Source organism: Alexandromys fortis, unplaced genomic scaffold (genome assembly GCF_014885135.2).
Source record: "Alexandromys fortis isolate MF-2015 unplaced genomic scaffold, M_Fortis_MF-2015_v1.1 scaffold_221, whole genome shotgun sequence".
NCBI lineage: Eukaryota > Metazoa > Chordata > Mammalia > Rodentia > Cricetidae > Alexandromys > Alexandromys fortis.
This window is the reverse complement of record NW_026068096.1, coordinates 324604-347862: the sequence shown is the minus strand read 5'-3', so window position 1 is coordinate 347862 and position 23259 is coordinate 324604. Positions and strand designations below refer to the sequence as shown.

The window sequence follows — 23259 nt, the reverse complement described above, 5'->3', positions numbered from 1 at the left end:
GAAGGCTGTGACGGGGTCCCCATCTCCTCTGCTTCAGTTCTGGGCCAAACATTCCAAAGTCAAGCCCTAGGGACCCAGACCTGGGTATGTGTTGAACGTCTCCTCTCTGTTTTAGGGCTTCTCGGCTGGGGAACAGCTTGAGAGGACTGGCTAGAAGCCCCACCATACCCTGCACCCCAGACCCACAAACCCACCTCTGGGGTGAACTTTCCCTGGGAAGCCCCCTTGGTGGGAGCGCCTAGCTTCCTCTCCACCTCCCCTCGCTAACTCCACCCTCCGGGCCACCCAAGCCGCCAGGTGATAGGGGAGGGTTTTATCCCCAGGTGGCCTCTTGGCGCATCACTCCCGCCCCCAGGATTGGGAGAGGGAGCTTGGATAGGAGGACGATTAGATGATACCAGGGCTGGGCAGGGCACAGGGCCGCCTGGCGGCTCACCTGGGGCCAGGCCCACAGCGCGGAGGGGCTGTGGGCATGGTCAGTACGGGTGTCCTGGGTCTTTGGGTCTCTTTAGCTGCACCTTCAGCCTCTTCATACCGATCTGAAAGCCGTTCATGGCCTGGATGGCTGCCTGCGCGCTGGCCGGGTGGTCAAAGCTCACGAATCCTGAAGGGACAAAGTGACTGGAGTTGGTGAGGGGCAGTGGTCCCGGCACCGAGTATGCCCCTAGGGATGGGGACCTCACTCCCACCCCATCCAACCCAGTAAACTTCCCATGTGATATGGGGCCACAGTCTTGTTTTCTTCCTATAACACTGATGTGGTACTGAGGAATTTCCTAGAATCTTATACATGCCAGGCAGGCACGGTACCCTGACCACGCCCCCAGCCCCTGACTGGGGATTTCAGGCGGGGCTCCGCCCTGACCACGCCCCCCAGCTCCTCATTGGGGATTCCAGGCGTGTCCACTCACCGAAACACTTGCTCTGGTTGGTAGCCCGATCCATAAACACCTTGGAGGAGATGATATTGCCGAAGGGGAGGAACATCTGCGTCAGCTCCATGTCTCCAAACTCCTGGGGGAGGTGGTAGATAAACAGGTTACAGCCTTCGGGACCTGTAGGTGGGGGAGAGAAAGACATAAAGCCCCCAAGGAGAGGAGGTGGACCCCCCTGGGTTGGGGTCCAGTCCTTGTCTCTGGCTGTGGATGCAGTGGGGGGCTTCTTGAGACCCCCCGATAGAATGGTGGGGAGCAGAGGTGAGCCCGAAGAGCCTTGATCCCTCCCATATGCCATTCACCCAGCCAGAGCTCACTACAGACCAAACCCAGATCCTTCTCCTTCCCCACCCTGAACCCTCCCAGACTGACTCCCCAAACTCCATATCATGCCCTGCAGCCTCCGCCTCCAGGCCAGGTCAGCGGAGGCAGGTGGTGGGGCGATGGGGGAGGCTGCGGGGGCTTCAGCAGTGACCCTGTGGGCCTTGTGCTGTCGAAGACACCCCTGACAACATTTCAAAGCCTGGAAGCCAACATGGTGGCACACGCATGTCAGTCATCCCGAGACTTGGGAGGCTGAGGCAGGAGGATTGCTGTGTTTATGAGTCTAGTGTGAGCTAGACAGTGAGACCTAGTCTGAAACACACCCACAAACACACACATGTGTGCACACACTCGTGAAGAGAGAGAGAAAAAAAATTCATTTAGACGATGGAGCCAGAGCTGTAGCTGGGAGGTACAGAGGTTGTCTGTCTGTCTGTCTGTCTATCTAATTTTAGCTGTAGCGCGCGTGCCACAGTGCCTGTGTGGAGGTCAGAGGACAACCTGCATGAGGCGCCACCATGTGGGCTCTGGGGACCAAACTACTCAGGGTCTTGATGGCTAGCGTTTTTTCCTGCTGAGCCATCCTGGCCTGGAGTTGAAGGAGGAAGTTCCCAACAGTCAGATAAAAATGTCCTCCTGGTGGCTTTAGCCACACAGTGTCTGGGAGACAAGATGTGGCCCACAGTGGAACAGTTCAGGGACATCTGTTGCCCCTCAAAGGCCAGAACTAGGCTCCGAGCCCAGCTCCTCCATGCTGGGAGTGAGGCCCCATCACAGCTGAGGACGGGTCCTTCCTCTCGGGCACACCCGCCACAGGGCCGGCCTGAGGCTTCACCTCTCCCCAGCCCCTCCTGCTCCACAGGCAGTGGGTAAAGGAGGGGACGCCAGGAGCTTCTTAATGCCTCCTGGCCTACACAGGCGGGGACAGGACACCTGAGCAGAGCAGCAGATAGGGAAACTGAGGCACTGGCCACAGTGCCCAGGCAGAAGACGATGAGAGTGCCTCTAGGTTGCGGGACTCCGGACTGCTGCTTCCTCCCGCATGCCCTCCACAGGCCGTGCTTCACTGGGAAGGCCTCAGTTTACCCAAGATACCTCCATGGACTCCGGACTCCTGCTTCCTCCCGCATGCCCTCCATAGGCTTGGCTTCACTGGGAAGGCCTCAGTTTACCCAAGATGCCTCCTCACACAAACGCGCACCAAAAATGGGGTTTCCTCGCTTGTCCATAGGGGATGGGAACCGCAAGGGCCGCCGTTCCATGGAGGGGCGAGGTCAGCGGTGCAGATGAGGGCGGGGCTGGCAGGGGTCGCCTCACCTTCACGCTGCTGCTGCAGGAGGTGCGGAGGCTGCGGGACGCCGTGCGCCACTGGCGCGATGGCCGCGGTGGGGTACATGGCTGCAGAGAGCAGAGGCAGGAGGCAGGGCTGAGTGAGGGGGTCCGGGAAAGGGGGCGGGGCTGAGTCAGGGGTCCAGAGCAGAGGGCGGGGCTGAGTGAGGGGTTCAGGGCAGAGGGCGGAGCTGAGTGAAGGGTCCAGGGCAGAGGGTGGGGCTGAGTGAGGGGGTCCGGGATGGACAGGGGGAGGGGCTGAATGAAGGGTCCAGGACAGGGGGCAGGGCTGAGTGAGGGGTCCAGGGCAGGGGGCGGGGCTGAGTGAGGGGTCCAGGGCAGGGGGCGGGGCTGAGTGAGGGGACCAGGGCAGAGGGCGCGGCTGAGTGAGGGGCGGAGCCAGTGTAGAGGGCGTGGCCGAAGTGAAGAGTCCAGGGTAGAGGAGGGGGCTGAATGAAGGGTCCTGGGCAGAGGGTAGGGCTGAGTGAGGGGCAGAGCCAGGGTAGTGGACAGGGCTGAAGTGAAGGGGTCCAGTGCAGCGGGTGGGGCTGAGTGAGGGGCAAAGCCAGGGTAGTTGGCGGGGCTGAAGTGAGGGATCCAGGTTAGGGGGCGGGCTTAGTGAGGGGGCGGAGCCAGGGTTGAGAGTGAGGCTGAAGTAAAGGGTGGGTCCAGGCAGAGAGTGGAGGTTGCATTGAGTGGTGGGCCAGGGTAGAGGGCATTGCGGGGTTGCAGGGGCAGGACCTGGGGCTGAGGGGTGGGTTGGGAGGGTGTATAGTGGGAGTGGAGGCATGACTGAGGGATGGCATTTGGACTTGAAGGGTGAGAACGTGGATGGGGTGGGGCTAGAGGTGAGGGGGGCAAGGCAGGAATGTGGGAAAGGCTGGTTGGGGCCAGAACCCGGCCAGTGCACAGCCAGAACTGGGGGGTGTCAGTGTGTGTGTTTACTGGGACAAGCAGGGCAGGGCCAGGGCAGAGGCTGCATGAGGTCCAGGGCCGAGGTATGGCCGAACAAAGGTACAAAGGTAGAACTATAGGCAGAGCCATAGTAGCAAAAAAANAAAAAAAAAAAAAAAAAAAAAAAAAAAAAAAAAAAAAAAAAAAAAAAAAAAAAAAAAAAAAAAAAAAACAAGGAATGAGGCCATAGTTAGAGGGACTACTTACTCCATGGCTGAGCAGTAGGCCCTGCCCCTTGCTCTATGTCCCTGCCCTGCGCTATACCTCTGCCCTTCATCCTGGCTCCTCATCAGCTGGGGCCCTGCACCTCCGCCTCCTTGTGCCCTGAGCCCACTCCTCAGGCCCTAGCTCTGCCCCATGTCCTGGTCCCTGGCCGTAGAGACTAGAGCTGAAGACAGACAGGGGTGGGGGTCATGATGGAGAACAGGGCCATGACTCAGTAGAGGGCTGGGATGGAAACCTCTGAAGAACCTAGTTGGTAGGGCTCACTGGTGAGGCACTGGGTGGGCTTATGTCTCAAGAGGTGGGGTCAGATTCACACAGTTGGGTGGGACAGGGCTTTATCCTGAGAACAGCCAGGTGCAGCCCTGGCTTTGGGGAGGTGGTCAGGACCTGACTCAGAGCACCAGGCTTAAGGGACCCACGGAGGGGTAGAGAGACTGAGCGAAGGACAAGGGCCTCAGTCAGGGCGTGAGACCCTGAGGTGAGTGGTCACAGTTGGTACAGGCTTGACCAGGACTGTCTGCTACAGGGTCAGGGCGGGGCTGCCTCTACCTGTGTACTGCTGGACTCCAGAGAAGGCAGGATGTAGGGTCTCTGCCACAGTGGGGCTCTGAGCTGTGGGGCAGAGGAGGAACTGAGTCCCAACATGCACAACCACTGTGCTTCCCTTCTGTGTTAACCCTCGACTAGCAAGCAAGGGAAACAGGTGTATATGAGCTTGCCCAGGGCCCCCGGAGAGCAAATGACAGAAACCAGATGAATCTGTGTGCCCATCACCCCTCAGCACCAAGGAAAATCCCTCATGAGAGTCATCCCCCATACCCTATTCCCTGCCCAGACCACCCCAACCTGTGGGGACCCCCAAGGTCCTATAGTGCACCCAGTTCCTGGTTTGGGTCATTAGCATTGCAGCCCAGGCCCAAATTGCCCCATTTCTACAATGTCCAGAATCTTAGCTGACTCCAGAAGAAAGAATTAAGTCAGGTGCAGCGGCCCCGGTTCTCACCTCAGCACTTGGAAGGTGGAGGCAAGAAGACCGCCCTTAGCTTAAGACCAGCCAAGGCTAAGGAGTGACTTTGAGACCAGCCTGAGCTACAGAGGGAGTCTAGGTGCAGCCTGGGTTTCGCGGGGAAATTGAAAGCCAGCCTGGACTACATCTCAGCAAACAAGGAGAGACAGGAGCCTAATACTAGCCAAATGCTCCTTGCACCCTCTCCCCTGGCCAGCTCTGGACTTCAGCTGTCCCGTTTTCCAGTTAGGGAAACTGGCTAGATTGCTGAAAGGGAATTTGAACCCAGAGCTGGCTTGGTGCATGGTTCTCATGTAGCCTCCTTCTCGGCCTCTTCCTGTTCCCTCACCTGTCTAGATGCCCCGAATGTCATGTTGTGGGGACCTCGGTGTGTCCCCCAGTTGCTGTGCCCACTCCAGGCACTGCGAGTTACCTGGGTAGGGGACGAGGCCATTGGCATAGACGGTCTCCAGGGCAGGGTGGCTCCCAGGGAAGGGCAGGACGCCTGGGAAGCCATTGGGAATGGGTGCCACCAGGCCAGGAACAGCGGCAGTGCCTAGCAGTGGGGGCGAGTGCAGTCCTGAGGAGGGGGAGAGGGTCAGATACGGGGTGGGGGTGCTGCCCGCCTGTCCCGAAGCCTCTGGGAAGCTGCTCTCACCCGAGGCGGGGGCGATGGGCGTGGCAGGCAGACCGTTAAGGCTGAGGGCGCCAATCTGCTGGATATGGCAGGGAGGAAAGGCTACGCCGGGGCTCAGGTAGCTGCCGGAGGTGGACAGCACTGTGGTCTGCTGCTGCATGAGCTGGGGAAGAGATGGTGTGAGTGGGACCGGCCCCACCGCGGCTCGGGAGTGGGGAAGGACCCCGCTGGGTGCGGGGCTCAAGCTGGGCTTGGGGAAAGCCGGTCACAGCGAGAGGGTTCAGTAAGCATTAGCAGTCGGCCTGGGGAAAAGGCCGAGATTCGAGGCTCAGAAATGGAGGCTGATACTTGGGTCGAAGTTCATTCTGGGATCAGGGATCAGCCAGGCATTAGGACTGAGGTTGGAATCAGGGCTCAGTCTCTGTTCCTGGCTAAGTTAGAAACTGAGGCTCAGTTATGAATCAGGGTTTAGCCTGGAATCCCAGATCGGTCTAGGGTATGGGACCTGGGTCAGCACAGGATCCTGGCTCGGCCTTGACTAAGAACTCTGCTTAGAAACAGAACTCCAATATCTAGATACAGATTAAGGTCAGATCTGCCCAGGAACAAGGCAAGTAGACCTTGAGGCTTAGCCTGGGATCAGCCTTGAGGATTTAGCCAGAGCTGGACCAAAAGCAGATTTAGGGATGGTGGGATCTAGGCTCCAGCTATTTGGGTCCAATTGAGTGGGGACATTAGCCTTCTGCCCACAGTCGGGGTACATCTGGGATTTGGGGGTTCAGTCAGGGTGGCGGCTGTGTCAAGACCTAGGCTCTCAGCCTGGGACTGCAGCTCAGTTCACCCTGCTGGGTGTGAGGCTCAGCCCCGCCCAGGACCAGATTCCGGGTCAGTTGGAATGAGTGATAGGGTGTGGCTGAGCCCCAGACTTGGTGCCCACATGCGGGGATCACTCACAGCCTGGGCGTAGGCACTGTAGGGGCTGAAGGGCAGGGTGAGGGATGGAGTCAGGATGCCCAGCTGGCCAACCATCTGCTGCATGCGTCTCAGGGTCCGCTCTTTGTCTGTGTCGGCGAACTTGACCACCAGGCTGGAGGAGGCTCCCTGTAAGGAGAGTGTGCGGTGTTGTGGTAGAACAGGGGCACCCCATGGATGAGAGTGGAGGTGCCAGCCATGACCTGATCCACAACTAGAAGAGCCAGGACCACACGAGATGTGCGTCGGGCTCTCATCCTGGGCCTGGCAGTGCAGTGACATGGCCATGGGGTCTGCTAGGTAGCCACACAGCCACAGTGAGGTGGAGTATGCAGGTCCAGGGTTCACGTATGGGACCGCAGTGTGTTGGGGGTTCTAGCTGTAACTATTTCCGGTCAGAGAGGGACAGTGGAGGAGTTTGGGGTGGCCCACACTTGGGACCAGCTGAGGTTCCCCATCGCCAGGGGCCATGAAGGCTGACGGTGCATGGATCACACATGTTCCTAAACTAAGTCAGAAACTGGGGCTCAGTGGGGGCTCAGGGATCAGTATATGAAGAACTGGGGGCCAGGATCCAGAGTTTAGTCCAGGACCAGTATCCAGCCAGGTCTTTCTTGGTGACTGAACCCAGATGCTCCTACCAGGCTTGTAGACAGACAGCCTTGGACAGACAACCCGTTCCTTGGCTCTGGTTGTGAGGGAGTCAGCCTGGCGGTGACCTGAACCTGCGCAACCGTGTTAGGGACACAGCCGCTGCTGTAAGGCCAGGGACTCAGCTTACCTATAGTGAAGACCCCTGGAGCCCACCCCGGGGGCATACCTGAGTGGTTCTACACCTGGGACCTTGAACACCTGGCCCCCACTTCCCCTTGGCCTAATGGGTCTCCAGCACCTCCCATTGTCTCTACACAGTTCCTTCAGAGCAGCCCCCAGCCACCCAGTGGGGACCTGACCTAAGAGAATTCATGCAAATAGCCTAGCAACCTCCCTCCCTTGGTGCCCACTGTGGGTCCCCACTGCCCTAGAATGAGGTCCTTGGTCTCTACACGTCGTCCAGCTGTCCCACAATGCACTGGGACACTGCTCGCACAGCTTTGAGCATGGCCACTGCCCTCCTGTCTGAAGTAGTCTGAGAGGGGATAACACCACCACCACCCATCACTCCGGTCACCCAATCTCCTCCACCCGCCATGGTAGCAAGAGCGGTTCTCACTCACCGGCATGGTCTGGCTGCCATGCAAGGCGTGGATGGCCGCCTGTGCCTCTGTGTGGGAAGAAAACTTCACGAAGGCACAGCCTGGGAGGGAGGGAAGTGGAGGTGAGGGACTGAAGGGTGAGAAGGTGGGGAACAATGGGAGGCAGAGTCCTTGGTTGCCGCTCATGAAAGACAGTAGACAGGAGTCCGTCCACACGGACCTGGGGAGGGCTGAGAGGCCCTCAAAGATACGCCGTCATCTTTCGGGGACAGAGATGTTGATGTCAGCAGTGGATTCAGACTAACAGGATGTCAGTCATCTGCCCCCACTTATTAACTCGTATTTCACCCAACATTCCCCACCCTCCCAACCACTACTGGGTCAGTCTGTCTGCTGTCCATCCATCCATCCACCCACCCATCCATCCATCCGTCCATACATCCATCATCCACCCATCCATCCATTCATCATCCATCCATCCATCATCCATCTGTCCGTCTGTCCATCCACCAACCCATCCGTCTATCCATCCATCATCCACCCATCCATCTGTCCATCCATCCATCCACCCATCTGTCCGTCCGTCCGTCCGTCCATCTGTCCATCCATGTGATCAGAGAGTAGGAAGTCAGCTCAGCTGCCAGGTTCTGTGTTGAGACCCAGGCAGTCACACACACACTTTCAGATGCAGGCTGGGCCCCAGAAGGTCCCATTAGAACGAATGAGACGTGTTTGAAGGGTCACCAGCCCTGACCTCCAGGATGCAGAGGGTGTTCTGGAACCTGTGGATCCTGGCAGCCGGTCAGACAAACGAACACACACAGTCATGTGGTGGCCACCGAGGCAGATGTACCTCAGCCAGGGTCATACACCATGGATCCAGGGCGGTATCAGTCTGCCAGTCATACAGACGGACAGATAGACACAGAAAGACAGACAGAACTTGAGACACTCAGGGAAAGAAGCTGAGAGGCCCGGGCCGTAGTCCTGAGGACCAAGCTGCAGGGACACAACAGCCCCAACTGAATGGACACTTGGATGGGGCCGGCGACCCCGCCTCCCCCTCCAGCCCCACTCTTTTTGCAAGCCACAGTTAAAAATACCAAGGGACAGGTACCAGGAAGCAGGTGGGCGGTACCAAGCTCCTACACAGGGTCCTAAAGACAGCCTTGTGCTGGGCTCTCCTCTCCTCCCTCCACTTCAGGACTAGGGTATGAAAATCCCCAAGAATGACCATCTGCGGTGCACACTCAGCCCTCCCCACAGGCCCCTGCCATCCCCTTCCAGACCCACCCCACCCACTCCACCCCTTCCCACAGGCCACGCCCACCTCAGGCGGAGCTCTTCCTAAAGTCCCACCCACCACGCAAGGGGGCGTCCTCACCGAAGCCCCGCCCCCACCCCGCCCAGGACCCTCCAAGCCCCTCCCCTCACCGAGGCCCCGCCCCATCGCCTGCCAGTCACCTTTGCTGCTGCCGTCGGGTCCGCGCAGCACTGTGCACTCGTCAATGACTCCGAAGGGTTGGAAGAGCCTGAGCACATCTTCCTCCGACTGCTGCTTATTGAGCATGCCCACGAATAGCTTCCGGTCCCCTGTGGGCGGAGTCCAGGCCCACGGCCCCGCTGAGCCCACGCTAGGCCCGTGGCCCCTCAGCCCTGACCCGTGCTGCCCCAGGACCTTTGCTCAGGCCACCCTGCTGCCCGTCGCTCCCCGTCGCTCGGGGATGAGAGAGCGAGGAAGTAGAGACGTGGGGAGGGGGCGTCAGGGAGGAAGAGACGGGAGACTGGGGTACAGTCAGAATCGCGAGAGAAGGGGTCTACTACCTGTCCCGATTGACAGCCAAGACAGACAGAGTGACAAGGACTGGCAATGCTGGGCTTTACCGAGCTCCCACGTACACAGGGCGTCCCAACAGCTTTGCCCACACCTCTCCCCACGCCCTAAGTCTGCAGCCCTTGGGCACCCGTGAGGGAACAGGAAAGGCGTGGGGTGTCTGAACTCTGGGGAAGCGGACGGAGCAGGCCGGAGCCCCAACCCTGAGGCTGCAGAGGCCACGGCCACGGGGAGGTTACTACTACCTCCACGGCTCTCACTGTCCGCCGGCTTCACCTGGATCGGCCGCGCCATCTGTGGAGAGGGAAAACAGAGTCAGGGTGGCAGAGGACCGAGTGGGGTGTAGGCGCCGGGTGCTCCCCTTTGTCTTGGCACACACCCAAGCAACCAAGCCCAGTGCCGGTAAACTCTTAGCTAGCCTCCAAAACCCAATGATAATTATCCCCCCACCAGGACTGTCTTTGGAAATGACGGCATTTCCCCCAGCCCTGGGTGTAGATTTCGCATTGCGATTTCTGTCTTCAAGAAGTCAGTCTGGACTTGGCTGAGTGACTTCCTTCAGTACAGAACATACTGGAAATGAAGCCACAGCTGCGACCTTTGGTGCTAGAGAGCTTGTTACTCTCTGCACAGAGTCCTAGCGTGCCAGCCTGGGATAGCTGCTGATGGCTCGCAGGAGGACACATTCTGAAGAATTTCAATTGCCTCTGCTAGCCCAGAGAACCACGAGCAAGTACAATGATTGGGAGTGTTTGTTACTGCTCAGTAGCCAAGTGATACCCGGACCCACTGCTCTGGGCTCTTAGGCGTCCCATCCCAGAAAGTGGCACTTGATAGGATGGGTCCCCTGCCCCTGTCGGAGTCATCCTGACTGGGACATTCGCACGAGTGAGCTCCTACTCAGCGTCAAAAGTCAACTCAAAAGTCCCAGCAGTGATCCCCCTTCCTCAGGGCTCCTCGCTGCCTCCTGCCTCTGCTCTCTCTCCAGACACGGGGAGCTCAGCATCACCCCACTCTAGGGGTAAGGGAGGAGGGGCCCAAGAAGGCCCCAGAGCAGGGAGTGGGGTCCCCACCCGAGTCACATCAGACTACCCCTTTACGCTTTGCGCCCACCTGATTGACAGTTCCGGACCAGCCCAGCGATCCCCGCACCCCCCACCTTGGCCTCCTCCCCTGAACGCCCTCACCTGCACCCACCCTTCCCTCCAGTGTTGGACCCCCAAGATGAGAGGCCCTAGCCCTCCTAGTGCACAGCTCCCCTCCCCCATCCCTCCCCTCCCCCTCCTTACCCCTCACCTCTCCCCCTTCTCCACCCACCTCGTTCCTCCCCCTACCCCCACCCCCCTTCTCCCCCTCCCCCCCCCTCCCTGCCACCCCCCTCCACACCCCTTCCCCTCCCGTGCTTCCGACTTCCTCCGGTCCCTTCACCTTCCAGAATTCTCCTCTCGCCCCCACTTTGGGAGCCCATCTCCTCCCCTAAGACCCTCACAGGCACCCGCACTACCTGCTCTGCTCCCTGTCCCCCAAAAGAGCCAGATTCCCCCCAACCCCATCCCCTTTGCACCTGGGTACCACACCCCACCCCAGGGTGGGGGGGAGGCGATCTGAACCGGATAGTTCCGCTTCTGGGGTCAGGGCGCACAGGAGGGGTGTGGGGGGGGACGAAGCAGGGGAGGGGTCCCCCAGATCTAGCCTCTCCGCCCCCCACGGCCCCTCCCACACGCCCCCGCCAGCCCTCCCCCTCTGCCATCCTCCCTAGCACCTTGGGCAGATGAAGATGGGGTTGCCATGGCAACGCTGATTCACCCCGCGGAAGCCGGCAGTTGTCGCTGCCATGGAAACCGCCTCTTCGGGGGGGGGGGCCTCCGAGTTCGGATCTCGTGGCGCACAAAAGAGATTTAAATATAATCTTTTAGAGACGAGAGAGGGGGAGGGGAGAGGACGGGAGGGCAGGGGAGGGGGTGTGCCCGGCTCTGTTGCCCCCACCCCATCACCGACCTTAGTCTCCAGCGCTCCCGGGGTCCCCCCTCCACCCCACAGTGACGGAAAAAGGACCACGGAGCGCCGTCCCTGCCCGCACCACGTGCCTTCGCTGCGCGTCGGAGCTGGGTCTCCCCGCACTCCTGCCTCCCTCATCTGTCCCGCCCAGGTACCGCCCTCCCCCTGCACCTTCTGCAGCTCCCACCTCCGCCCCTTCCCCGGCCCCTCTTCCTCTTTACATTTACCCAACACCATCTCCTGTGGGTACGATGTGGGGCAACCCAGGGAGGACCTTCACTAGTGTCGCAGAGTGGGACAACACTAGTAGTTGCCCACGACCACGGCGGAAAAAAATCTTTGGTGGGTTTTGAAGCAGCAATAGGAGTTCTGTGGGGGAGACATAGTTCTCTGTCGGGACCCATTTCATCTCTGAGCTATGTGTGTTAAAGAAAGGGAAACCGAAGCCTTTGGACAATCTCAGCCTGTCTAGCCGGGGCCCTGCAGGTTTCTCCTGCAGCTGGAAGATTCCAGAACCAGGAGCGAGGCCCTCAGCTACCCTGAACCCCGCCATGGCGCCCTTGCATCCGGGCTGCAGTTACAGACTCTCACCGCGGCATTCAAGGCCTCCACCAGAGGGGCCTCTCCCTCTCCTGCCCTTCTTCAAAACCGCCACCTTCCCCAGGGCTCCCCGGGGATGCTGGCTTGTCCCCCAACCCGCTACCCTTTGCCAGTCAGATTGATGTTCACAGCATGCACCCTGAGCCCCAGACTGGATGGATGAATCACACTGTAGAATACTACACAGACGAGAAAATCGAAAAAGCGCGGGAAGACGCCTTTAGTGGGGAGGAGGAGGCAAGGGGGTTCTGGGAGCCGCCCGCCTAGTGGGTGGGCCATTCACGAATGTGCACGCGCACCTGCGTGAACATAGCGGGTCCCCCTCGGTGTCCTGTTTCACTCTTGGCCTGGTTCTTCAAAGCAGAAGTCTTTCCCTGATCCTGGGACTTTTTATGAAGGTTCTAGGCCAGGACCCAGGTCCCCAGTAAGAGACTACTCTCGGAGAATCCTGTCTACACCGTTGGCAGGGGTGGGGGACAGAGCATCCAGAACCCTGATCGCCGAGGCCTTTACAGAGCATCCTCAGGTCTTTCTGTCTGCTGGGCCTACGTGGCATGTGGGGAAACTGAGGCCTGGAGGTGTGTGGCTGGATACCAACTCCAGATCTCAATGAAGACAGACCCGGAATGTCAAGGCTTGGTATATTCTGATGCAGTGTGGCAGGATCCTCCCCCTCTGACAGCTCAGGGCCATGCCTGTCCCTCCATGCATCTTTGGGGGTGGGTTTGCAGTAGTGGTAACATATCTACAGTCCCACACACACTCTAGAACACCCCCAGGGATGTCTGGACTCAGATCTAGAACGTTCTAGGTCCTCAGCATCTCACGGGCAGCTGGCCAGTTCAGAATGTTCCAGGTCCCCAGGGTCCCACAGGTGGCTGCCATCTGGTCCAGGACATTCCATGTTCCAGGTGTACCACGAGCGACTGGCTTCCTGTCTAGAACGTTCTAGGTCCTTTGCATCCCATGGGCAGCTGGCCTTCTGTCCAGAATGTTCTAGGTCCTCAGCACTCCATGGGCAGCTGGCCTCCTGTCCAGAACATTCTAGGTTCTCAGCATTCCATGGGTAGCTGACCTTCTGTCCAGAATGTTCTAGGTCCTCAGCATCTCACAGGTAGCTGGCTTCTAGTCCAGAACATTCTAGGTCCTTAATTTCCAAGCATGTCATCTCATCTGGTCTCAAGTTCCAGAATGTTCCAGATCTGCAGTGTAAGGGCAGCTGGCTCTGAGACTAGAATGTTCCACCTTTTCACTGTCCCACACACTGTGGCCATGACACACGCATCAATTTCTCAGATTAAATGTCATCAGCTCAGAACTTCCAAATTTCAGCGGCAGAAGGCCACCCCTTGCGAGGCCCACAGCAGGTGAGGGTCCTGAGGGTGCTGCCAGCCCCATCCTCGGGGCTACCCAATCTGACCACAGAGTGCTATTTCTGGTAGTTAAAATTATAAATAGGCACACAGCTGTGTCTGTGGAGTAGGATGTGCCAGACTGAGCCGTGGCATGTTCTAGAACCAAGCAGTACAGCCACGGGCACTGTGGATGACAAACTACCTCCATTGTAAGGCCCGTAAATGTGAAGCTTATGTTGACATCAGATTCTACAGATGGGAACTCTCTGCTTAGAACAATTCGGAACATGACTCCCCTGTGTCAGCCATGATTCACAGGCTGCACAGTCCACGGGCAGCTGAGAAAACTTCTACCAGGAGCCAGGCACTCGGGAGGCAGAGGCAGGCAGATCTCTGCGAGTTTAGGCCAGCCTGGGCTACATGTAGCAATCACTGTGCACAAACTGATGAGAACACAACAGTCGGTGTGTGAAGAGTGAGGGCGGAGGAAAGGACGTGGGATCCCCTCCTGGTGCCCCTATCTACTTCATGCTAACATGCCAGATTTGGGGAATGTTTTGTAAAAATAAAATCTAGTATTAAAATGAATTTCTACCTTTAATTTTTGAATGTTTCTCTCAAAAAATTTCAATAAGACATATCTAGCTTTATTAGCTTTATTTGTTTTGTTTGTTTTTTGTTTTCTTTTTTGGCTTTTCGAAACAGGGTTTCTTTGTGTAGCCCTGGCAGTCCTGGAGCTAGCTCTGTAGACCAGGTTGGCCGTGAACTCACAGAGATCCGCCTGCCTCTGCCTCCCAAGTGCTGGGATTAAAGGCGTGCGCCACCATCGCTCGGCTCTGGCTAGATTTTTAAAAAGTTAACATTTTTCGAGAACATTCTCTCTTTCTTCCTGTTCTAAGCAGGGTCTGTCCCTGGTACTGTGAGTGCACAGCTGGGTTGTTATCTGTAGGTGCTGAGCTGAGTCCCCGGTCTCTACCCCTTACATGCCAGGAGTCCTCCAGTGTGACCACCAAATGTGTTGTGTGCAGTCACCCCCAGAGGACAGTCACTCTTGGAGTGACATGCACTCTTAAGTGGTCAATCAATGAAGCCCGTCTGGTTCCATTCTTAGTCAGACACCACCCATCTTGACACTGTGCCCCTCTGCATCTGTCCAGGACATTGCTCGCCTAAACAGTCTGCTGCTCACAGCGCTTTAACCCCTCATGGCCACCCGGCCTTGTGACCCTCACACCAGCTAGTCACAGTGCCACCACCTGACAACATGGACCAGAAACACATCCACACCTTGACAGTACACAGTGAATGTGACCATGCTTCGGAAACTCAAGGCAGCCTCGGTCCCCTGTGTGGGGGAGGAAAATCTATGGACACACTGACAAGAAGAGGAAAAGCCAAGCAGAGAGGCCAAGAGCACCTGCAGGGATGAGTGGGGACAGGGATGACCACTGGATCCCCACAGGAGCCAAGGAAGAAATGAGACAGGTCAGTTTTGAACAGGGATGGATTCTCATGCCTGGGAGGCAGTGTGCTCAGCTCTGCTGGGCACCAGGAAGCCATGGTCTCCTCCCCAAGCAAAAGGCTGGGTGGGGGATGGGAGGATGGGTGGATGGGTGGGGGATGGGAGGATGGGTGGATGGATGGATGGGTGGGTGGATGGGTGGGTGGGTGGGTGGATGGGTGGAAGTGTGTGAAAGGGGATGTCTAGGCCTGAGATCATTATGACTGTCTCAAAGCCTTTGAGGTACACACAGGAGGAACTGATTCTTCCCGCCACACCTATGTATAGAACCACGTGTGTTGTGCACACTGGGAATCCCAGCTCCAGGGAGGCAGGGACAAGAGGTCTCTTGGCCCTCACTGGCTATCCCTGTTTACTGCCAAGATGTATCTTAGATGTATCTTAAAAACAGGTGGGGGAGCTGGAGAGATGGCTTAGAGGTTAAGAGCACTGGCTGTTCCTCTAGAGGTCCTGAATTCAATTCCCAGCAACCACATAATGGTTCACAACCATCTGTAATGAAATCTGGTGCCCTCTTCTGGAGTGCAGGCATACATGCGGACAGAACACTGTATACATAATAAAATAAATCTTAAAAAAAAAAACAGGTGGGTGGCTCTAGGTAAATGTGCACACGCACTTCCATGCACACCCACTTGTAGACATGCACTCCCATGCACACACCCTTGCAGACATGCACTGCCATGCACACTCCCTCACAGACATGCACTCCCATGCACACACACTCGCAGACATGCACTCCCATGCACACTCCCTCACAGACATGCACTCCCATGCACACCCACTCACAGACATGCACTCCCATGCACACTCCCTCACAGACATGCACTCCCATGCACACACACTCGCAGCTGCATGAATATGCACATGTGCTCACAGAAAGAGCAGCTGGACCAGCCCTTGCCCTAACCTTCCATCTGTTGCAGATGCTCTGCCCATTGCAACATCATCCACCACTTTTCCAGAGCCACACCAATGCCAGTGCATGCCCTTGAACCCGAGAACTGTGAGCTAAATGATCTCTGCTTCATAAAGTCCCCAGCCCCAAGTGTGGTATTAGAGTCCCAGCAAACACCAAATCCACCGTTCCTGTTTCTGGTGGGGGAAGAGAGACTCTCATCTCTCCTTTGTGGCCAGATAGCCCTGCCCACCCCTTCCCCTCACATTCCCTTCCTCCCTCTTTCTGCATCACCCCTCTGCTGGCTTCAGTCACAAGCAGCCACCTTCACCTACTGCGCAGCCACCCACCCCAGGGCCTTTGTGCTGGGTGCCCATCAGTAAGGTGCATTTCTGACCAGGCCTGGTGGTGCCCACACAACCATCACTCCTGTGATACACAGAGCTCCGCATACAAGAGGTGCCCAATAGATGCTCACACCTAGGCCCCATGGCTGAGTGTCCCCTCCACTCCATGGAAGACTCACCCCTGGCAGCGTCTTCTGCTCGTGCAAAGCAGTCTGAGCTTTGATGGCGGAGTCCCTGGCGCAGTAGGTGAGGAAGGCACAACCTGGCGGGAGAGATAGAGTGTGAGAGGAGACAGACCCAACGCCATGGACCCAACGGCAGGGCGGAGGCAGCCTGGGCACCCAGTGTAGTGGAAATTCCCATCAGGGTCCAGCCACACCATGGAGTATTACTCAGGCATAAACAGTACTGAAGCTTCAACACCCCACAGTGGCCTTGGTGCCACCAAGCCAATAGCAAAAGACCAGACAGCCTGGACTCCTCGAAAGGAGATGTTCAGAGCAGGAGAGATCAGACACAGGAAGTGAATTCTCAGGTGCTGAGGACCGGGCAGAGGATGGGGAGTTGAAGTATTAGGGGATCAGAACTTCAGACTGGGGAGCTTTTGCAACCTCAGAGCTGGAGAAGTGGAGGCAGGAAGACCCCTGCGGCTCTGGGTTCAGGAGAGTTGTGGGCGGAGCTTTGGAGGTCAGCATCAGGCAAGTTTTCTGGGTCAAAGCCAGAAGCCATGACGTGGCCCCCACTAACCCGCCCATCTTGTTCGGGACACAGAGTTGAAAACACAAATCAGATGTGGTTGGACTGGAATCCGCAAAAGCCACCATGAAAATGTCACCCCGTTGATGATGAACGATTCACACATGGGGCATGTTCATCCACATGGACAAATAACACACAGCCATGAAAAGGGAAGCTGCGTGTCCTGCCCCAGAGAGGGGGGACACACGAAGAGCGTGGCGGGCACTGTGGTGTCTATTTGGTCACCGACATTGACAGACTCACACACAGGAAGGAAAATGGTCGGTGCTGGGTGGAGGGCAGTGGGAGATGGGGACACATGGCCGGCCCGGCATTCTCGGAGGGAGTCCAGCTGGGAACATCACAGTGGCTGACCCTGGATGTAATTAGTCTAACCAACTATTATTGTTGTTTCTTTGTTTTTTTCTGAGACAGAGTTTCTCTCTGTAGCCTGGAACTCGCTCTGTAGACCAGGCTGGCCTCTAACAGAGATCCACCTGCCTCTGCCTCCCAAGTGCTGGGACTAAAGGCGTGCACCACCACTGCCTGATCTCTGTAACAAATCCACCCGGCAGCCTGGAACTCGCTGCCATCGACCCAGCACCCGGGAGTTTGGGGTAATCCTTGGCTACATAGAGAGACTTGCACATGCGTGCATACATACTCGCCTTGCATCAGAAACCCAAAAGGACTAAGAGGAGGGAGGGGGGGGAGGGAGGAGCAGCCAGAGGAAGAATGGCCCCTGCAGCCGAGGGCCGCTCTCCGCGGTGCTGAAGCGCTTCGGGGACCCCGTGCCCCCACCCCGCCGGGTCCCCGTATCCCTTCCCCGGCTTTGAGCCGCACTGGTCCGGTGGGGTGGGGTTCCTGGCATGTTGCCGACTGAACCCCAACACCGGGGCTGTCATTCCACTTAGAAAAGTCGTCCCTCTGTCTTTAGCAAGTTCCTGGGCACTTTGGGCCACACTCGGCTAAAGGCCACGCGCATGCGCGGAGGCCGGAGGACAGTCGTGAGTATGGTTCTTCAGAAGTGGTCTCCTTGATTTCCGAGACTGGGCCCCCATCTGAACTCAGTGCTGGGTCACGTGTCCGCCTTGGGGACAGAGGTCGGTGTCCTTTCCCCGCTAACTAGAAAGAGGCAAGACCCTGAGCGACTGGGCAGAGACTGAGTGAGGAACAATGCCTGTGTAGAAGAGACAGACAGACATCCAGAGCCGGGGGCGTCTGGGGTACAAGCAGAGAAGCCGCGGAACTCAGAGCCCTGGGGAGCCATGGAGGGCTTCTCTCTCGATGGTTAACAAATACCCGCCCCCCCCCCCATACCATGAAGGTTGGTATGTGCTTGTAATTGGGTGTGGTCAGTGCCTCAAAAGAACCCCCCCCCCGCCCCGACTGCTCTCGAGTCATAAACTGCTGGATGCTGTATGAAGTGAATCAAGACTCAGAGAGGGCACAGCAGCCTCCCCGAGCCACGCAGAAAGGCAGAAACGTCTGCCTTTGAGCTGGAAATTGGGATGAATAGCTGAAGGATTCCTGAGTGCAGAAAATTCCAGGATATGGGAGAGGACTACACTAAATGTTTTTATCATCTATTTACCTATGGGGACCGTGGCGTACCCGTGGCGGGCAGAGGATTCTCTCTGGATACCCACAAGGCACTGATGAAAGTGGTTATGAGCAACCTGACGGTGCTGGGAACTGAACTCAGGTCCCTGAAGTGAGTGGTGTTCACTCTGAGTGGCGGAGCCATCTCTTCCAACCACCTTACTTTGGAAACAGTCTTCTGGTCAACTCTGCAGCCAAGACTAGCCTCAAGGTGATCCTCCTGCCTCAGTCTCCTGAGGACTGGGATCTCAGGTGCTCAGCTAACACTCCCTTCACAGCAAGAACAATGTCCTGTCAGGACATCTGGCCCCGCCCTGTCACCAAGAAGAGAAGCTGAGTGGCCCCCACCCACGTCCGGAAACACAAGCTCAGCCCCCAGTTCATCCCCCCCCCCGAATCAGCAAGAACAGGTACCCATGGGCACACAACCCTCCACTGCTCCAACTTCCTCAGAGTAAAAACCCAAGTCCACCCTCCAGTCATAGCCCTGCCTGTCTCTTCCCTCTGCTCTCCAATACAAGCTCCTTCCTTTGCCAGAACCGGATCAGAGGCTGTGGTCAACCTGGGACATCCTCAGAAAACAAGTGGACCCTTCACTCCGAACCTTCCGGAATCCTACCTCTGCCACTTCTTCAGCATATGCATGAGCCCCATATTGAGTGCACCTCACTTGACCCCAGGGGAAGGTAGGGTGACAATTATTACATATCCATGAGATCTGAAGACATCATCCATCCACACATCCATCCATCCATCCATCCATCCACCCATTCACCCATCCACCCGTCCATCCAAACATCCATCCATCCATCCATCCACCCATTCACCCACCCATCCACCCACCCATCCACCCGTCCATCCAAACATCCATCCACCCATCCTCCCATCCATCCATCCATCCATCCTCCCACCCATCTATCCATCCATCAATCCATCAACCATCCATCCATCCACCGTCATGCATTTTCCCCTAGCAAAGCCAGTTCTTTCTCTCCAGCCTGCATCCTGTCTCTGATGCAATCCTGACCACTCTAGCACACAGTAGTCTCCTTCCTGAGGAGATTTCCCAGGGGCTTGCACCTCTGGACCTCTGCAGATGGTGTTCTCTGCCTCAAGAACACTTTTCCCCATTGGCAAATACCTCTAGCCTGAACACAGGAGCCCAGGCCTTCTGCCCAGGGTTTGTTAAAAATCTCACAACCTTATAACCTTTCCCAGTGGTTTCCTCTGAGATGTGAGATTCCAAGACCTTAGGCAGCTAGGGAAACAGAGGCACACAGCTGGGTGGTGCCTCATTTGAAACTGTCCTAGTGCCTCAAGAGAACGCCTCCTCCCACACCTGTGCCAGACCATGTGTCCCCAAGGCTGCTTGTCACGTCCACATCCCCTCCTCCTGCCACCGACAGCCACTGCTGCTCCCATGGTAACAGCAGGCCAACTGCCCCCACCAGCCCTGCAGCATCCCCCAGAGTGCTCCACTCTAAGGCAAATGCTTAATACATGAAAATGCATATGGCACGTAGGGCCAGAGAGACCCCAAAGGTGACCTGTCCTCTCTCAGAGGTTGGGGGCAGAAGGACCCCGGGTCAGCTCCCAGGTTCTACCTTGAATCCTGGCTGAGGAGGCCCTCCCATGCTGGATGCCTCCAGGGAGGGTCACGGGGTCGATGTGCCCCTATCTCCCCCTCTCCATCTCCTCCTGCTCTTTCTGGGACTTCTCTGCAGCATTTAGGGATCTAGTCCTCCCTGGAATCCCACCCCTGCTGTTGTGGGCTATCTTGAAAGTGCACCCAGAAACAAAGCCATTGAAATATTTAGGGGAGGTCCCAGGTTCTTGGCTGTGTGTAAGAATTCCCAGTTCCACTTATTCTGCCTCCATTATCCCGAAGCCCAGAAAGGGACAGCCACTGGCTGACAGTCACACAGCAGAGGAGCAAAGAGATCCACCTCTCTTGAGTCAGGGTCTCATGTAATCCAGGCTAGTCTTGAACTTGCTATGTAGCTGAGGATGATCTTGAACTCCTGATCCTCCTGCCTGAGCATCCCAAGTTTCTGGCTGACAGGAGTGTGCCACTGTCCCTGGCCTTCAAACATAGAAGACCCTGGCCTGTGGGATCCCCACCTCCTCACTCGGGTGGGGCCTGGTAAGCAGTGCTCCAGTCCCTGCCAACTGAACCCTCCTCGGACCCTCTGCCATCCAAACTCCCACCTCCCAAGCAATGTCCCAAAATATCAAGACTCCCAGATGCCCACATCTCCCAGAAAGAAAATAACTCCAGTCCTCAGGCCTTGCTGCCCCCTGTCTCCTGCCTGGATTTCCCAGCAGAGATGAGGGGCCCCTACTCCAGCACCCATGTGTTATCCCGAGACACAGACTTCATCACTGCCCCCCAAGCCCTAATTGGGGTGCCACATAGGCAGCCTTTAGGTTCCAAACAGAGGTTTCTAAAAATGAGTACTTAAATCAGACCCTAAGCTCTGGGGTCTGGGTCACTGGTGGGAATTAAACCCCCAGTCTCACAATGAGGTTGTTGAGAAGAGCGCGGGGTGCGGAGGGGTTCCCTCCCTGCCCAGCTGGGAGTCCCGGACTATTCCTTCAACGCTCAGTCGCTGGTCCGTGCAGCCACTCGTCCAGCCATTCATTCCATAGGTAGGTACAGACCCATCCGGGAGCTAAGCTCCTTCCCCCTCCCCGCCCCCCCCGCCCCCCACCCCGTCCAGTTGAGGATGGAGACCGTGGTCTTAACCTTGGGTCCCCCAACACCTGCCCTCAGAGCTGGTCAAAGCCACCAGTTTCAGACACTGGGGCTTGGGACAGAGCAGAGGGGGGCGACCCTGTCCCCTCCCAGAAACCTCCAAGGGAGTGGAAGCCAGGTTCTTGAACCACCTGCCGGCGACGCCACCCACGCGCGTCCTCGTCACCCGGGATCTGAGCTCTGCCTAGCGGACCTCACGTTCATTGTCTCGGCCTTAGCTCTGATTCCACCAGGTTCCACTTGAGCCCAGGGTGGGCGCAGATCAGAAAGATGGCACCACCCAGGGAGAGATGCCCGAGTCCCTACATCCCCTGGGCTGCAGCCTCAACCTCCTCGCGCCCCCGTGTCTTTTTAGTTACCGCTCAGCCCGAGGTTCTGGACATGTGTCCGGCTGCAGCCTAGCTGTCCCGGCTTTGTGAGCAGGAATCCGGGTCCGTAGTGGGAAGTTCCTGTCCCGGCCAGAGAGACCCAGAGCGACTGGGTAGGGGTGGGGGACCGGGAAGCGGGGGGGAGTCCACGGAGCTTCTGGCACAGGGTTGGATTGGGGGGGGTGTCTGGGAATGGGAGGGAGAGGGGGGGAGAGAGAGAGGAAGATGCCCGGGGAGAGGAGGGAGATGGAGGGAGATGACGGAGAGCGATGGAGGAGGAGGGAATGGGGAGGAGGGAGGGCGAGGGGGCGGAGGACGGGAGGGGGCAGCTGGATCGAGAACGGCACCCCTAGGACGGAAGAGAGTGCAGGGGAAGAGAAAGGGGTGATGGGATGCTGGGGTACAGAAGGAGAGGTTTGGGGGAGGGATCCAGAGGGTTCAGGTGCTTGGGAGGGGTGAGGGGGCTAAGAGGGGGGTGCAGGTGTAGAAAGAGGGAAACAGAAAGGGCCTCAGAAGTGCAGGAGGCAGAGTGCAGGGGCACAGGGACGGGTGCAGGGGTGCAGGAGCAGGTGTGGGGCGAGGGTGCCCACCTTTGTGCACGCCGGTGTGCGGATCCTTGAGCACCGTCAGCTCGTAGATGCGGCCGAACTGCTCGAACAGTGGCTTGAGGTCCTGTTCGTGCAGGTGGCGCGGGATCTGGCCCACGAAGAGCTTGATGGCGTCCAGGTCCTTCATGTCGGGCCGCGCCCCGGGGCGCTCGGGCCCGCTGCCGCCCACCGGCCAGGCCCGGGCAGGAGCTGCGGTGCAGCCGTGTCGCTCGGTCAGCGGCCCCGCCTGCGCGCGGCTGCGCCACAGCGCCCCCGCGGCTGCCGCGAGAACTGCAGGGGACGGGCGGGGCCCGCCATAGGGAAACTGAGGCCCAGACGTCTTGGAGGTGCGGGGTGGGGGTGGGGGGTTAAAGGGAATGAAGGGTGAAGGGTGGGAGGGAGTTGCAGGCTGGAATTGCACATTTGAAAGACTGACAGGTCTCCCCGCGCTGGTCTTGGAATCCTTAAAGTGTCCGTGACCAACAGCCATGAGATCAGTCCCGCAGCCAGGTATACTGGGGAGACTGAGACAGTAGGATCTGGCGTTCCCGGTTAGCCTGGGCTACATGGTAAGAGCCTTGTCAAGACAAGACGAGCAGCCACGGATGGGGAAAGTGGCCCTGCAAACAGCAGGTGAATAATGAGAGCTAGCCAGTGACGTGGACACAAAGGTTCAAAGAGGGTCAGGGGATGACAGCGGAGGAGGGCGGAGAAGCCGAGAGGCCGTTCCAGGAAAGAAGTGGATGCTTAGGCCGGCCCTTGCAAGCAATTCCCTTGCCTCGGTTCTTGAGTCCTGGGATGACAGGCCTGCACCACCATATCCGTTCAGCTCATATTTTTATTTTAAATTGATGTTCCTAGCGCCACAGACGCCTGTGCCCACGCTGTGTATCCTTAAAATGATAGTTGCCAAGCAGTGGTGGCCCCGCCTTTAATCCCAGCACCCGGGAGGCAGAGGCAGGGGGGGGGATCTCTGTGAGTTCGAGGCCAGCCTAGGCTACAGAGCGAGTTCCAGGGCAGCCGGGCTATGTTAGAGACCTATCTCAAAAACAAATGGGTGCTATTTTACCCATTGCA

The 23259-nt window shown here is 57.7% G+C and overlaps 1 protein-coding gene across 17 annotated transcripts; it reads right to left on the bottom strand.

The window, feature by feature from the left end:
- Window positions 1-292: 292 nt before the first annotated feature.
- On the bottom strand, window positions 293-22369 carry Celf5 (CUGBP Elav-like family member 5). Of its 17 annotated transcripts, none has more exons than XM_050123487.1 (12): window positions 22186-22369; window positions 16312-16394; window positions 9655-9706; window positions 9043-9171; window positions 7600-7679; window positions 6365-6511; window positions 5432-5573; window positions 5207-5353; window positions 4317-4379; window positions 2577-2657; window positions 912-1055; window positions 293-604 (listed from the first exon to the last, which is right to left on the bottom strand). In XM_050123487.1, exons 1-12 carry the CDS (start codon window positions 22328-22330, stop codon window positions 477-479), a joined length of 1341 nt encoding a protein of 446 aa, XP_049979444.1. In that variant the 5' UTR covers window positions 22331-22369; the 3' UTR covers window positions 293-476. The 17 variants fall into 17 exon arrangements, with proteins under 17 accessions (XP_049979444.1, XP_049979427.1, XP_049979429.1 ...); XM_050123470.1 differs by having other exon boundaries at window positions 4311-4379; window positions 9043-9186; window positions 9643-9706; window positions 22186-22340; XM_050123472.1 differs by having other exon boundaries at window positions 924-1055; window positions 4311-4379; window positions 9043-9186; window positions 9643-9706; window positions 22186-22340.
- Window positions 22370-23259: the final 890 nt, after the last annotated feature.

Bases quoted from the DNA above. Each gene is read 5' to 3' on its own strand.
- Celf5 (XM_050123469.1), bottom strand. From the start codon at position 22,330: ATGAAGGACCTGGACGCCATCAAGCTCTTCGTGGGCCAGATCCCGCGC. The intron at 6,512-7,599 runs GTGAGTGAGAAC...CTCTCCTTACAG, and splicing joins ATGGCAGCCAGACCATGCCG to GGAGCCTCCTCCAGCCTGGT. The intron at 5,354-5,431 runs GTGAGAGCAGCT...CCCCCTCCTCAG, and splicing joins GCCCATCGCCCCCGCCTCGG to GACTGCACTCGCCCCCACTG.